The 12946-nt window shown below is 40.1% G+C and overlaps 2 protein-coding genes across 2 annotated transcripts; one reads left to right on the forward strand and one right to left on the reverse strand.

Moving 5' to 3' along the window:
- The first annotated feature begins 954 nt into the window (after positions 1-954).
- LOC146579080 (butyrophilin subfamily 1 member A1-like) lies at positions 955-12790 on the forward strand. Its single transcript, XM_085260925.1, has 5 exons — positions 955-1073; positions 1284-1625; positions 10653-10940; positions 11033-11152; positions 11270-12790. Exons 1-5 carry the CDS (start codon positions 974-976, stop codon positions 11845-11847), a joined length of 1428 nt encoding a protein of 475 aa, XP_085117051.1. The 5' UTR covers positions 955-973; the 3' UTR covers positions 11848-12790.
- LOC146579081 (uncharacterized) lies at positions 2965-7146 on the reverse strand. Its single transcript, XM_085250345.1, has 3 exons — positions 6721-7146; positions 3970-4924; positions 2965-3134 (listed from the first exon to the last, which is right to left on the reverse strand). The coding sequence occupies exons 1-3, from the start codon at positions 7144-7146 to the stop codon at positions 2965-2967; spliced, it is 1551 nt and encodes a 516-aa protein (XP_085106471.1).
- Positions 12791-12946: the final 156 nt, after the last annotated feature.

Consider the following 12946-nt stretch of genomic DNA (forward strand, 5'->3'; position numbering starts at 1 on the left):
TAACACAGAAACCTTTTATTTATTAATATGATTCTCTTGAGGTTAATTTTACAATTTTTTTAAAATTGAAATCGAGGGGTACAGTGACAAAAAAAGACCCAGAGGCCCACGCCAAAAGTATTAAAACCAACATTTTCATGGATAAGGAAGCCTAACAAGGTAACCAAGAGATGAGAAACAAATTGGATGATAACTTATTGTTTTTAGTATATTTTATAGCTGATTTAATTCACGGGTCAAAACCGACCCGCTAACATAAGAGATGATAACAGAAAGCTAACACGAGAGGAAGGTTAAGTTGTTATACCCCTGAAAAATACATGTATGGAGAATTATAACTGAGAACACATTCTACAATTTTAGCATCTGTGTCGTATGATCATCCAATTAAAGCTGCTGTCTGAAACTCACAGACCGGGGGCCTCTTGCGGCCCACGTCACCCCTACTTGCGGCCCGTATATTGAAGAAATATAACACAATTTGGCCCTTGAAGTCACTTTTTTGTTAGGGAGGATTTGTTTGTTGCTGAGTGCAATGTCCAAATACATTCTTTTAATTCAAAAAATTTATTCATATGAAGGCAATATGAGCAGAGAGTACAAACATGTTGAGGGATTGGCTCTGTTGGTTCAATGAGAGAGGTATTTGTAAAGAAAACAATTTTCACTAGCAGTCAGAAACTAATATGTACACTTATGTCTGCATTTTTAATTTTGTTAAATACAAACAAAATTATAGCAGAAGTGCTGCCACGCATCTGGCCAGAAAAAGATTTGTTTTCAATTTGTTAATTTGGTAGTTGACACACACACAATGACACAATGACAGTTGCCTCAATATGTTTTATATGTCTACAATTGTGATGTGAAAAGCCAAATCATAATTGTTTATAGTGATTATTTGTATGATTAATATGCAATTTCTTTATGATTTTTTTCCCATATTTTTCATTTCAGTCTTCAAACTTCTACAATGTTTTGCCTGAAGGATGGACGTTGCTGTAAAATGCCACTTGGGGCCATCTGTGTCTTTCTTTTTCATCACTCTATTTTTTTCTTTCAGTTTTGTGGAGGTAAATAAGTCTTATGTTCATGAAGTTACACAAATTATACAAAACATCTAATTCTATTAATTACACAGATATTTATGTTTTTAATTAAATATCAGCCGTTTAATTTATGTCACAGAGTAAAACAGCAAATTTAAAAGAGTTACATCACCTGGGCTTCCGAACCTTTTTTTTTTTTAACATGTTTAACACGTATTTGTAATTTTCCTTTAGGTGTGTCTCGGGTGGTTGGTCCATCTGAGCCAGTTGTGGCAATAGTTGGTGATGACACTGTGTTACCATGCCATCTGGATCCTGCTGTGAATGCTGCTGATATGACAGTAGAGTGGACACGATCTGACCTCACACCTAAATTTGTGCATGTTTGGCGGGACGGCGTGGAGCTCGTGAATAAAAAAAATGAAGCCTACATGGAAAGAACATCACTACCCATTAACAACCTGAAGCTCGGAGACATTTCACTAAAACTCTCCAAAGTGAAACTGTCAGATAGGGGATCATACAAATGCTTCATTCCTGCCCTTAGTGGACAAACCAGTGTTGAGCTTGTTGTTGGTAAGTGGAGATATAGTCTTTGTACAGAAAGGTCAAAATGATATCTGATGTTAGAAATCATCAGTCATTATTTAGTTTAGAAAAAGTACAATGATAGTAGTAAAAAATCATAAGGGTAAAATCATTTAACACATATATGCAAAAGAACATACAGAATAACACTAAAATCAAACCAATAACAATGTGCATTCAGTGTAGAGTAAATATTTGTGCTCAAAATGATGACAAACTGGAAAGAAAAATCTACACATCATCACTGAAAGGGAAAATTATTAATTTCCATTTTTAGATGAAGTGTTTTCTCAGCTAAAAGACACACTGTGGCCGCTTTATTCTATTTTACAAAGTGAGCCAATGTTTATTTAAATCAATTTCCACAAACATTTTTGCTCTAGTTTTTTTTTTGCATTCTGTTGTTTTATTACATATATATTGAATCCATTCAAAATTATTGTTAACAATTAAAACAAATGAATCCTTGTTGTTGCTCTCAGCATTAGTACTGGAATAAATTTGGGAAAGGTTGACTTATTATTACAAGCTATCTTTAATTTATGAGTGAAAGACAGCTGCAATGAATGCAATCAATAACAATATCAAAAGTGGTGTCTTATTTTGTTTTATTGTAGTTAGTGTTGGTAAGGTGGCACCATTTATCAAATGGAAGTACAAAGGTAGCTGATAAGCAGTTTTAGACAATGTGTTAGGTCCAACATTAAAACTACTTGATTAAAAGGGTCTTGGTGCTGCTTGCCTGGTCAGAAGAGATTGATCTATTGTTTGGGCTGTCCCTTTTGTGCCTGAGACAGGGATATATAGGCAGGAAATCATTTGGCTTCTGATGGTTGTGGCATGGCCATTTGAGGACAGGGCTTGTTGTATTCAATTCAATTCCATTTTACTTATATAGTGCCAAATCACGACAACAGTCGCCTCAAGGCGACTATATGCTGTATTGTACAGTAGATCCTACAATAATAGATACAGAGAAAAACCAAACAATCATATGACCCCCTATGAGCAAGCACTTTGGCAACAGTGGGAACGAAAAACTCCCTTTAAACAGGAAGAAACCTCCGGCAGAACCAGGCTCAGGGAGGGGCGGGGCCATCTGCTGCGACCAGTTGGGGTGAGAGAAGAAAAACAAGATGAAAGACATGCTGTGGAAGAGAGACAGAGGTTAATAACAGATATGATTCAATGCAGAGAGGTCTATTAACACATAGTGAGTGAGAAAGGTGACTGGAAAGGAAAAACTCAATGCATCATGGGAATCCCCCGGCAGCCTACGCCTATTGCAGCATAACTAAGGAAGGATTCAGGGTCACCTGGTCCAGCCCTAACTATATGCTTTAGCAAAAAGGAACGTTTTAAGCCTAATCTTAAAAGTAGAGATAGTGTCTGTCTCCCGAATCCAAACTGGAAGCTGGTTCCACAGAAGAGGGGCCTGAAAACTGAAGGCTCTCCCTCCCATTCTACTTTTAAATACTCTAGGAACAGCAAGTAGGCCTGCAGTGCGAGAGCGAAGTGCTCTAATAGGGTGATATGGTACTACAAGGTCATTAAGATAATCAATCAATCAATCAATCTTTATTTATAAAGCACTTTTCATACAAAAAAAAATGTAGCACAAAGTGCTTTACATAGTTAAAAGCAGCCCACCCCACCCTCCAACTCACTCCCCACACTCTCAATACACATATATCCCCCCACCCTACCCCCCCACACACACACACACATACACACACACGCACACTTAAAGAGTAAAAATTGGGCTGGGCTCGCATGAGCCAAGTGAGGAAACACTATAACAGGGAGCCGTCTGCACCGGGAGCCGGTCACAGACCGCAGCCTCCAGGCTGGGCACACAGCAGGAGGGAGGCAAAGGAGCCCCCCAGCCAGGCTGAGAGGACCCCCAGAGACCCAGCAGCCACGGTCAATCACAGCCCCGGTGCAGAGAGCGCCCTCCGAGGAAACACTGGAGATATGACACAATACGATATATACAGGGTAAAATGATAAAATAAATAAGAACAGGATACAATATAAATATAAATATAAATAGAGTAAGAAGATTAAAAAATGAATAAGAATAAAATCAAAAAATATTAGGTAAATCCTAAATTAATAATAGAATAACAGGATAGAATAAATAAGCATAAAATAAATAAACGCTAAGTAAAAGCTAAATTAAAAAGGTGGGTCTTGAGCCTGTTCTTAAAAACATGTACGTTCTCTGCGGCCCTGAGCTCCTCCGGCAGGCTGTTCCACAGACGAGGACCATACCACTGAAAAGCTGCCTCTCCGTGAGTATGTGTCCTGACTTTAGGAACAATCAAAAGGCCAGTACCAGAGGACCTCAGGGACCGCGAGGGTTCGTATGGTAAAAGCAGATCTGAGAGATAAGAAGGCCCAAGACCATTAAGACATTTAAAAACCAATAAAAGAACTTTAAAATCGATCCTGAAACACACGGGGGGCCAGTGCAGCGATTCTAAAACCGGTGTAATGTGGGCCCGCCCTCTGGTCTTCGTCAGCACACGAGCTGCCGAGTTTTGCAAAAGTTGTAAAGTTGAAATATTCTTCTTAGGAAGACCAGAGAGCAGGGCATTACAGTAATCAATGCGACTGGTAATGAAAGCATGCATCAGCATCTCCGTGTTGGCCCGAGAGAGAATAGGGCGGACTCTGGCTATATTTTTTAGATGATAAAATCCAATTTTGGTTACATGTTTAACATGTGGGATAAAACCAAGCTCAGAGTCGAAAATAACACCCAGGTTTTTCACTTGTAGCGAAGGACGTAGCGAAAATGCCTCTAATTTAGACAAGAGTTTCTCTCTCTGATCCTCAGGACCGACGATTAAAACTTCAGTCTTGTCCTGGTTAAGCTGTAAAAAGTTTTCTGCCATCCAAGATCGTATATCTAAGATACAGTTAAAAAGGGCATCCATTGGTCTGGTGTCATCAGGAGACACGGAGATGTACAGCTGCGTGTCATCAGCGTAACTGTGGAAGTTCACTCCATGCCTCCTGATGACACTGCCGAGAGGGAGCATATACAAATTAAAAAGTACAGGGCCTAGAACCGACCCTTGAGGCACACCACATGTCATTTTATGGATCTTAGAGGAGCATGTATCCATACTCACCATAAAAGATCTGTCAGAGAGATAGGAAGTGAACCAGTTGTGTACAGCACCAGAGAGGCCCACCATGTGTTGCAGTCTGTTTAAAAGAATAGCGTGGTCTACTGTATCAAAGGCTGCGCTTAGATCCAGTAGCACCAGGACTGAGAGCTTTTGGGAGTCCCAGTTACATCATTACAATCCAAATTGCTCTTCTTCAGAAGGGGCCTCACCACCGCCGTTTTAAAGGCAGCAGGGAAGACACCCAACTGAAGAGAGCAATTCATCATGTATAAAAGCTCAGCCTCAAAAAATCCATAAAGTGTTTTAAAGAGTGAAGAAGGGATTGGATCTAAAAGACATGTGGTGGGTCTCACTGTGGAGAAAACTTTCTGAAGGTTCTCAGCATTAACCAGGACAAAGCTGTCCAGTGTCTCCTCAGGTACAATCGAGCCCTCAGATGTGTTTAAAATCATATCGCGATTAGATAAAATATCAGATCTGATGGCGCTGATCTTTCCCCTGAAGTGGTCTGCAAACTGCTCACAGAGCGAGTCTGTGGGGGTTCTTTTGGAGCTTTTAAAATCAGGGTTAAATAAATGATCTATGGTGGAAAAGAGGACCTTGGGATTATTTTTGTTAATACTGATTATTTTGGCGAAGTATGAATTTCTTGAATTCCTTAATGTATTATTGTACATTTTAAGTTGCTCCCAAAATATTTGATGGTTGATAGTATTTTTATTTTTCCTCCATCTCCTTTCTGCTGCCCTGCAATTTCTTTTGAGTTTTTTGACTTCTTCGTTTCTCCAGGGTGATGCATGTTTTACGTTAATCTTTTTGGTGGTGAGTGGAGCAACGGAGTCAAGGCTTTTCTTCAGTTTGCTGTTGAAATAATTAAAAATCAAATCGCAGGGTGCAGGTAAAATCACAGGGGGGCATTCGTCTAAAACCCTGGTAAAATTTGCAGCCACTTCAGAGGTTAGATAGCGCCTCCTCACAGTTCGCACCGAGGTCTCCCGCTGAATAAAACCGGTGATGTTAAAAAACACACAGTAGTGGTCAGAGACAGCCAAGTCAACAACAGAGGACACGCTGGTGGACAGCCCATGGGTGATGACCAGGTCCAGAGTGTGTCCTCTGTTGTGAGTCAGCTGCGTGACGTGCTGGATAAAATCCAAACAGTGAAGAATGTTTAAGAATTCTTTTGCTGCAGGGTCAGAAGGATTATCTATGTGCAGGTTAAAATCACCGGTTAAAATTATCATATTATAGTTTGAATGTATGTTTGTTAAAAATTCTGTGAATTCCTTGATAAAAGCGGCGCTGTCTTTAGGTGGTCTATAAATTGTGACAGATAAAACTGGAGGGCTGCTGAAAACAATAGCATGGAATTCAAAAGTGGTAAAATGATCAAATAAAATTTGTTTGGTGGTGAGTGTGTTGTTGACTAAAGATGCAGTCCCACCACCTCTCTTACCACTTCTAATAGAAAAAGAGAAATTAAAATTTGGTGGGGAGGCCTCAGTGAGAACAACTGGTGCATCCGAACCCAGCCATGTTTCAGTTAAAAATAAACAGTCAAGTTTATTATCTAAAATTAAATCATTAATAATAAAAGACTTGTTCCACAGAGAGCGGACATTTAAAAGTGCCATACTGATTGAGTCTGGTGGATTTTTGACAATAGAGTTGAATGGATGTTGATATTTTTGAAGAGGCCGGAGGTTATTAATGTTTTTGGAGTTACTGGATTTATGATAATTCTGTTGCTCTCTGTTTGTGATTATGACGGGTATTGTGTTGACTGTGGGAGAGAGAGGTCCTAGTCCAGAGTTTTGTGTATTACTGTTAAAAGTGGAACAAATATAGGAGCTGGGACCAGGGGAACATCAGTCAGTGGCAGACAGATCAGCAGGTAATGTCAGTTTGGGGTAGTGACAGGGCGATGTGCGGGAGTGCTGTACGCCAAATGCCAAATTGGCGGACAGCAAACGGCGTCCCCAGGCGTTGAGGTGGAGCCCGTCTGCCCCAAAAAGATGCCTCCTCTCCCAGAAGGCATCAAAGTTGTTAATAAAACCCAAGCCGTGGGAGACACAGGCGGAGGAAAGCCAGGTGTTAAGGCTGAGCAGCCGGCTGAAACGGCCTGTCCCTCTGCCACAGGTGGGGGTGGGCCCAGAGATAAAAGCACTCACCTGCAACTGACCAAGGAGGCTGAAGAGTTGGAGGAAGTCCAACTTCAGCAGCTCAGATTGCTGTTTGGGGATGTCATTGGTGCCGATGTGGATGATGAGCCGGTTAACCTGTGGGTGGGATGCCAGAATGTTGGGAATTCTGTCCACTATGTCAACAACAGTGGCTCCCGGGAATGACAGCGTGAGCGCCCCCCTCATCCGCACGTTCCTGACGATGGAATCCCCGAGGACCAGCGTGGAGAGAGGAGGTGCCACCGGGGGCTGTTGGCCATCTGAGACGCCCGCGCCGCGACACCGGGGGTGTTCAGATGGAGATGCGCCAGCCGGACTGCGTGAGTGACTCCCAGGTAGCCGCGCCGTGGGTCCTCTTCTCCGAGGAGCCGGGGTAAAGCACAGCTCTCCGCGGTGAGTTTGCACCAAGGAGGATCGTGTCAAGTTCGCATTCAGCCCCCTGGATTTGGTATAGCGTGGATATCCTTTGTTCCAGCTCGATCACTTTTTGGCTCAGGTTGATGCAGCTTTCACAGCTGGATGTTGAGGTAAGTGGTGCCATTCCGGAATCTCGTACCGGCGACAGCGTCAAAAACAAAAACAGAAACTGCCACTTTAGCTTACGTTAGCTAAAAAGTCAGTCGTGACGCAGCAAGAAAAGAGTTTCACACTCAAAAGTCTCCCCAAACCACTCCAAAGGTCAGATGGATAAAACTTTGTGGAGAGTAATAACTGAAAGAGCGTGCACCATAATGGAGAGTCCGTATTTGTTCTGAAGACCCGTCTGTGTGTGTTTAAACCCAGCTGGGATCCCACTGAGTGCAGAGGGAGTGAAAGAGTGCTAAGATGGGGCCTGATTATTTAAGACCTTGTACGTGAGGAGCAGGATTTTGAATTCAATTCTGGATTTAACAGGAAGCCAATGAAGGGAAGCCAAAACAGGAGAAATATGCTCTCTCTTTCTAGTCCCTGTCAGGACTCTTGCTGCAGCATTTTGGATTAGCTGAAGGCTTTTCAGCGAGTTTTTAGGACTTCCTGATAATAATGAATTACAGTAGTCCAGCCTGGAAGTAATGAATGCATGAACTAGTTTTTCAGCGTCACTCTGAGACAGGATATTTCTAATTTTACAGATGTTGTGCAAATAGAAGAACGCAGTCTTACATATTTGTTTAATATGTGCATTGAAGGACATATCCTGGTCAAAAATGACTCCAAGGTTCCTCACAGTGTTACTGGAGGCCAAGGTAATGCCATCCAGAGTAAGGATCTGGTTAGATACCATATTTCTAACATTTTCAGGGCCGAGTACAATAACTTCAGTTTTATCTGAATTAAGAAGCAGAAAGTTAGCGGCCATCCAGGTCTTTATGTCATTAAGACATTCCTGCAGTTTAACTAATTGGTGTGTGTTATCTGGCTTCATGGACAGATAGAGCTGGGTGTCATCTGCATAGCAGTGAAAATGTATGCTATGTCTTCTAATGATACTGCCTAAGGGAAGCATGTATAATGTAAATGGTAAATGGTAAATGGACTGGTTCTTATATAGCGCTTTTCCACTCTTATGAGCACTCAAAGGGCTTTACACAACTTGTGCATTCACCCATTCACACCCATTCGCACAAGCACATTATGTAATGTAAACAGAATTGGTCCTAGCACTGAACCTTGTGGAACTCCATAATTAACCTTAGTGTGTGAAGAGGACTCTCCATTGCACAAATTGGAGTCTATTAGATAGATATGATACAAACCACTGCAGCACAGTACCTGTAATACCTACAGCATGTTCTAATTGCTCTAATAGGATATTATGGTCAACAGTATCGAATGCTTCACTAAGGTCTAGCAGGACAAGCACAGAGATGAGTCCACTGTCAGAGGCCATAAGAAGATCATTTGTAACCTTCACTAAAGCGGTTTCTGTGCTGTGATGAGCTCTGAAACCTGACTGAAACTCTTCAAATAAACCATTCCTCTGCAGATGATCTGTTAGCTGTTTGACAACTACTCTTTCAAGGATTTTTGATATGAAAGGAAGGTTGGAGATTGGCCTATAATTAGCTAAGACAGCTGGGTCTAGAGATGGCGTTTTAAGTAAAGGTTTAACTACAGCCAGCTTGAAGGCCTGTGGTACAGAGCCGATTTTTAGAGATAGGTTGATCATATTTAAGATCGAAGAATTCATTAATGGCAGGACTTCTTTGAGCAGTTTTGTAGGAATGGGGTCTAAAAGACACGTTGATGGTTTGATGGAGGGCTTTCTTATAAAGCAGCAAACTATTTCTCCAGGCTAAATGATGATCCTCTAAATTTGTGCCACGCCATTTCCTCTCCAGCTTACGAGTCATCTGCTTTAGGGTATGTGTTTGAGGAATTATACCAGTCAGGTACTTCTGATTTGAGACCTTATTTTTCACTGGAGCTACAGTATCCAGAGTCGTACGTAGTGAGGAGGTAAAATTATTAACAAGATAATAGACCTCTGTTGGGGTAGCATTCAGATAGCTGCTCTGCTCTATGTTGGTACAGGGCATTGAAGATGATAACAGGGTTGACAACAAAGTCGTTCCTGTTCCTTGAGTGGTTTTTGATGTGTGCAAAAGGAAGGAAATTATCATCTGTTTTTTGTCCTGTCTTCTTCCGCTCATCATCGAGCAGTTATGGCAGATTCCGCTCTCTGAAGCTGGTTTTACTGGAAGTTCCTTCCTGTTTAAAGGGAATTTTTCCATTCCCATTTGTTAAGGAATATATTCTAAAACACTTCTTCAGTAAAGACTCAGAGAAAAGAAACACACAGAAGTTCTTGCTAGCAAGGGCAGTCTCTGAGACTCGCGCTGAGCACTGCCCCGGTCTTTATTTTATACTTCAGTGTGTGTGTGTGTGTGTGTGTGTGTGTGTGTGTGTGTGTGTGTGTGTGTGTGTGTGTGTGTCTGATCAAAGGGTCATATACATGAAAGCACAAAGGGAAAACATCCTTGGTCAGGAAGAGGGTAGCCTCACCCTAGATAACACGGTGAGGAAGTCAAGCAGTTAAAGCACTTAGACTAGAACAGACGTAACTACGTTAATCCTACCATAAAACAATAAGACAAGGTACGAACTCTCATGCTCCCAGGACGTGTGGGTGCATTCCTGGGGTGCACACCAAGCCTGCAGCCTGCTAGAGATCACACACAATTGATTATATGCCTCTAAGTATACATGGTTGAATATTTCCTAATACAAATAACTACATGCAGTATTCTACCATATGCGAACTTATATCACTAAAAGATTATACTGACTACTAAATACAATTTTCCCTTGACACCATTGTTGCCATGTGCTTGATCATAGGGAATCATCAGTTTCTCTTTATTATTGAAAGGTCTCTACCTTGCAATATAAAGCACCTTGATTTGACTGTTGTTGTGATTTGGTGCTATATAAGTAAAGCTGAATTGAAGTGAAATAAAAATAAAGCAGTCGGTAGTGCATTACAACTGCTTGATTGTTGATATGTTAAAGAAGCCCCTAAATTAATGTCAGTACCTTATTTATTGACAGCAGGGCATTATAGAAGTTAGTGTTTTTCATGTCACTATTCAGTGGTTCAAATATGATTGGTGTAAAAGTAGTCAATACATTTCCCAGAATTTTAAACTTGGCTCTTTGGTGACTGTAACTGGTAGCAACACTAATGTGTTTTCTCTTTTCCTAATCTTTAGGTGTAGTTTCATCACTTATCATCACTTTAATGAGAAATAGTGAGGACAGTAGTAAAGTGGTGTTACAGTGTGAGTCTGCAGGCTGGTATCCAGAGCCTGAGCTGCTGTGGTTGGACGGTGAGGGAAACCTCCTCTCTGCTGGCCCTGCAGAGACCCTCAGAGGTCCTGATGACCTCTATACTGTCAGCAGCAGAGTGACTGTGGAGAAGAGACACAGCAACAACATCACCTGCAGAGTCCAACAGAGGAACACCAACCAGAGCAGAGAGACACACATACATGTTCCAGGTAAAAAAACAAGTTATTTAGTTATATGTTTTTTGTTTGTTTGTAAAATTGCTGCAGGCTACTTGTTGATATTCTGTGTGTTCTCATTACAGGTGATTTATTTAATCCTCCATGCAGTTCTGCTGGTCACATCATCATAAGTGTTGTTGTGACAGTCCTGCTTATTCTGGCAGTTGTCTCTGTTGTCTGGAAATATCGTTCAAAACATCAAGGTACAGTTTTTTGACTAAAAATGAAAATAAAGTGACTAAGAAAATCATCAATTATTTATTAAAGAAAGACAAAATAATGTATTTCTGTCAATTTAAATGACTTTTTTTGTACAACAGGAAGAAACACAAAAATTTCCACTGATCACAGAGAGTGTCAGCCCCTCACTGAGAAAAAAAGAGAAGCACTGCATCTCACAGAAGATAGTAGTGACACTGTCGACTTTGATATGGCACAAGAAAACCTCAACACTTGGTTTAAAGAAGGAGAGGAAGACAAATTTCATTTGATAATGGTGGTTCAATTTTTAATGAGTCATAAATGTGACTTAGAAAATGATATTTATGAACTGAAACTGAAACTGCTCGAGCTACAAAAACAGCATGATGAAAATCAGAGTCAGCTGGTAAACAATATTAAACAAATAGAACAAAATGAAAAAACATCTGACAAAATAAATGAAGAAGAGGGAATTGAAACAGAAAATAATTTTGAAAAAATGAAGGAAAACCTTGAAAAAGAAATAGAGGAAAAGGAAACAGAAAGAAAATCAGTGTTGTATGGGATTGATGTAATGACAGAGAAGAAAAAGGAGTTAGATGACACTTTATACAAAATTCATACACAGAGGGAGAAAATAGAGAAGAGGAGAAATGAAATTCAAATACAGTTCCAATCAGGCAGTTCAGAGGCATAAAAGTGAACATTAAGTAACGCTCACATTATTCATTTAAGCATTCATTTATCACAGTTAAACAAGTAAGACATTTACAATCTCTAACACAGCACTACAAGATATATTACATGGATGAAACCAAATCCAAAACAGCAGCTATAGTAAAGACAATATGAATTGTACTTATTTCACAGAAGAGAGCCTGTCATCACCAGTTTTAACACAACAGCAGAAATTGGTTGAGAGACCCTAGTGACACAATTTTAAATGAACTTTAGTTACCTCTAGTGGCCATATAATTTATGATAACTGCATATAAGGAGAAATGTGTTTCAGAGCCAAAAGACAGTTGCGCTCTTTCAGTCACAAAGAACATTACAGTGTTATTGTTCCATTTTAATAAAATTCTAATTATAATATAAACCTAATATTAGATCATTTTACATATTTGGTGCCATGTACCAGTCCATACATATACTTTTACTTTTTTTTCTTTTTTTTCTTTTTATTGTCTTTGTTCTTTTTTAATGTGCAAGTTATTTGCATTTTATATAATATGAGATAATAATCAGATTTCTGACTGTAACTTGTCTTTCTAAATTCCCTACAAGTGTGTATTTCTTTTTTGTTTGGTGAAAAAGAAATCAGTTTTTGTTGTGTAAAAATATTAAGCATGCCAATAAAATTATCAGTTTAGTTATCAGCTATTTTGAAACAAAAAAATACTTTTTATCCATAAAAGCAAATGAACTGTACAACAGAAAATACAAATGCTATTTATAGTCTCCTCACAACAATGATAAGAAAAATAAACTGAGCCAATATGGCATGTCTGTTAATACAAAGACACACATGTTAATGTGATCTTTGGTCTCCCATTCAGAGACACAGGTCTCCGAGTGTCCAACATTCAGACGGCTACCTGAGGACTCATGTGAGAGAAAATCTGCTCACACAGATATGTAGAGCCAAATACTTCAATAAGGCCTCTGCAATGTTCTGAAGACAGTTAAACTTGTCAGGTAGTGATGTCCAGCAGGTGAAAATGCAAGCTCCATGAACACGCACATCTATTGATTCCAGCTGCTTTGATGTTGCATTAACTGGCATTAACTCAGCC

Source organism: Mchenga conophoros, linkage group LG3 (genome assembly GCF_057382185.1).
Source record: "Mchenga conophoros isolate Kocher_MC1m ecotype Shallow Benthic linkage group LG3, M_conophoros_male_GT1.1, whole genome shotgun sequence".
NCBI lineage: Eukaryota > Metazoa > Chordata > Actinopteri > Cichliformes > Cichlidae > Mchenga > Mchenga conophoros.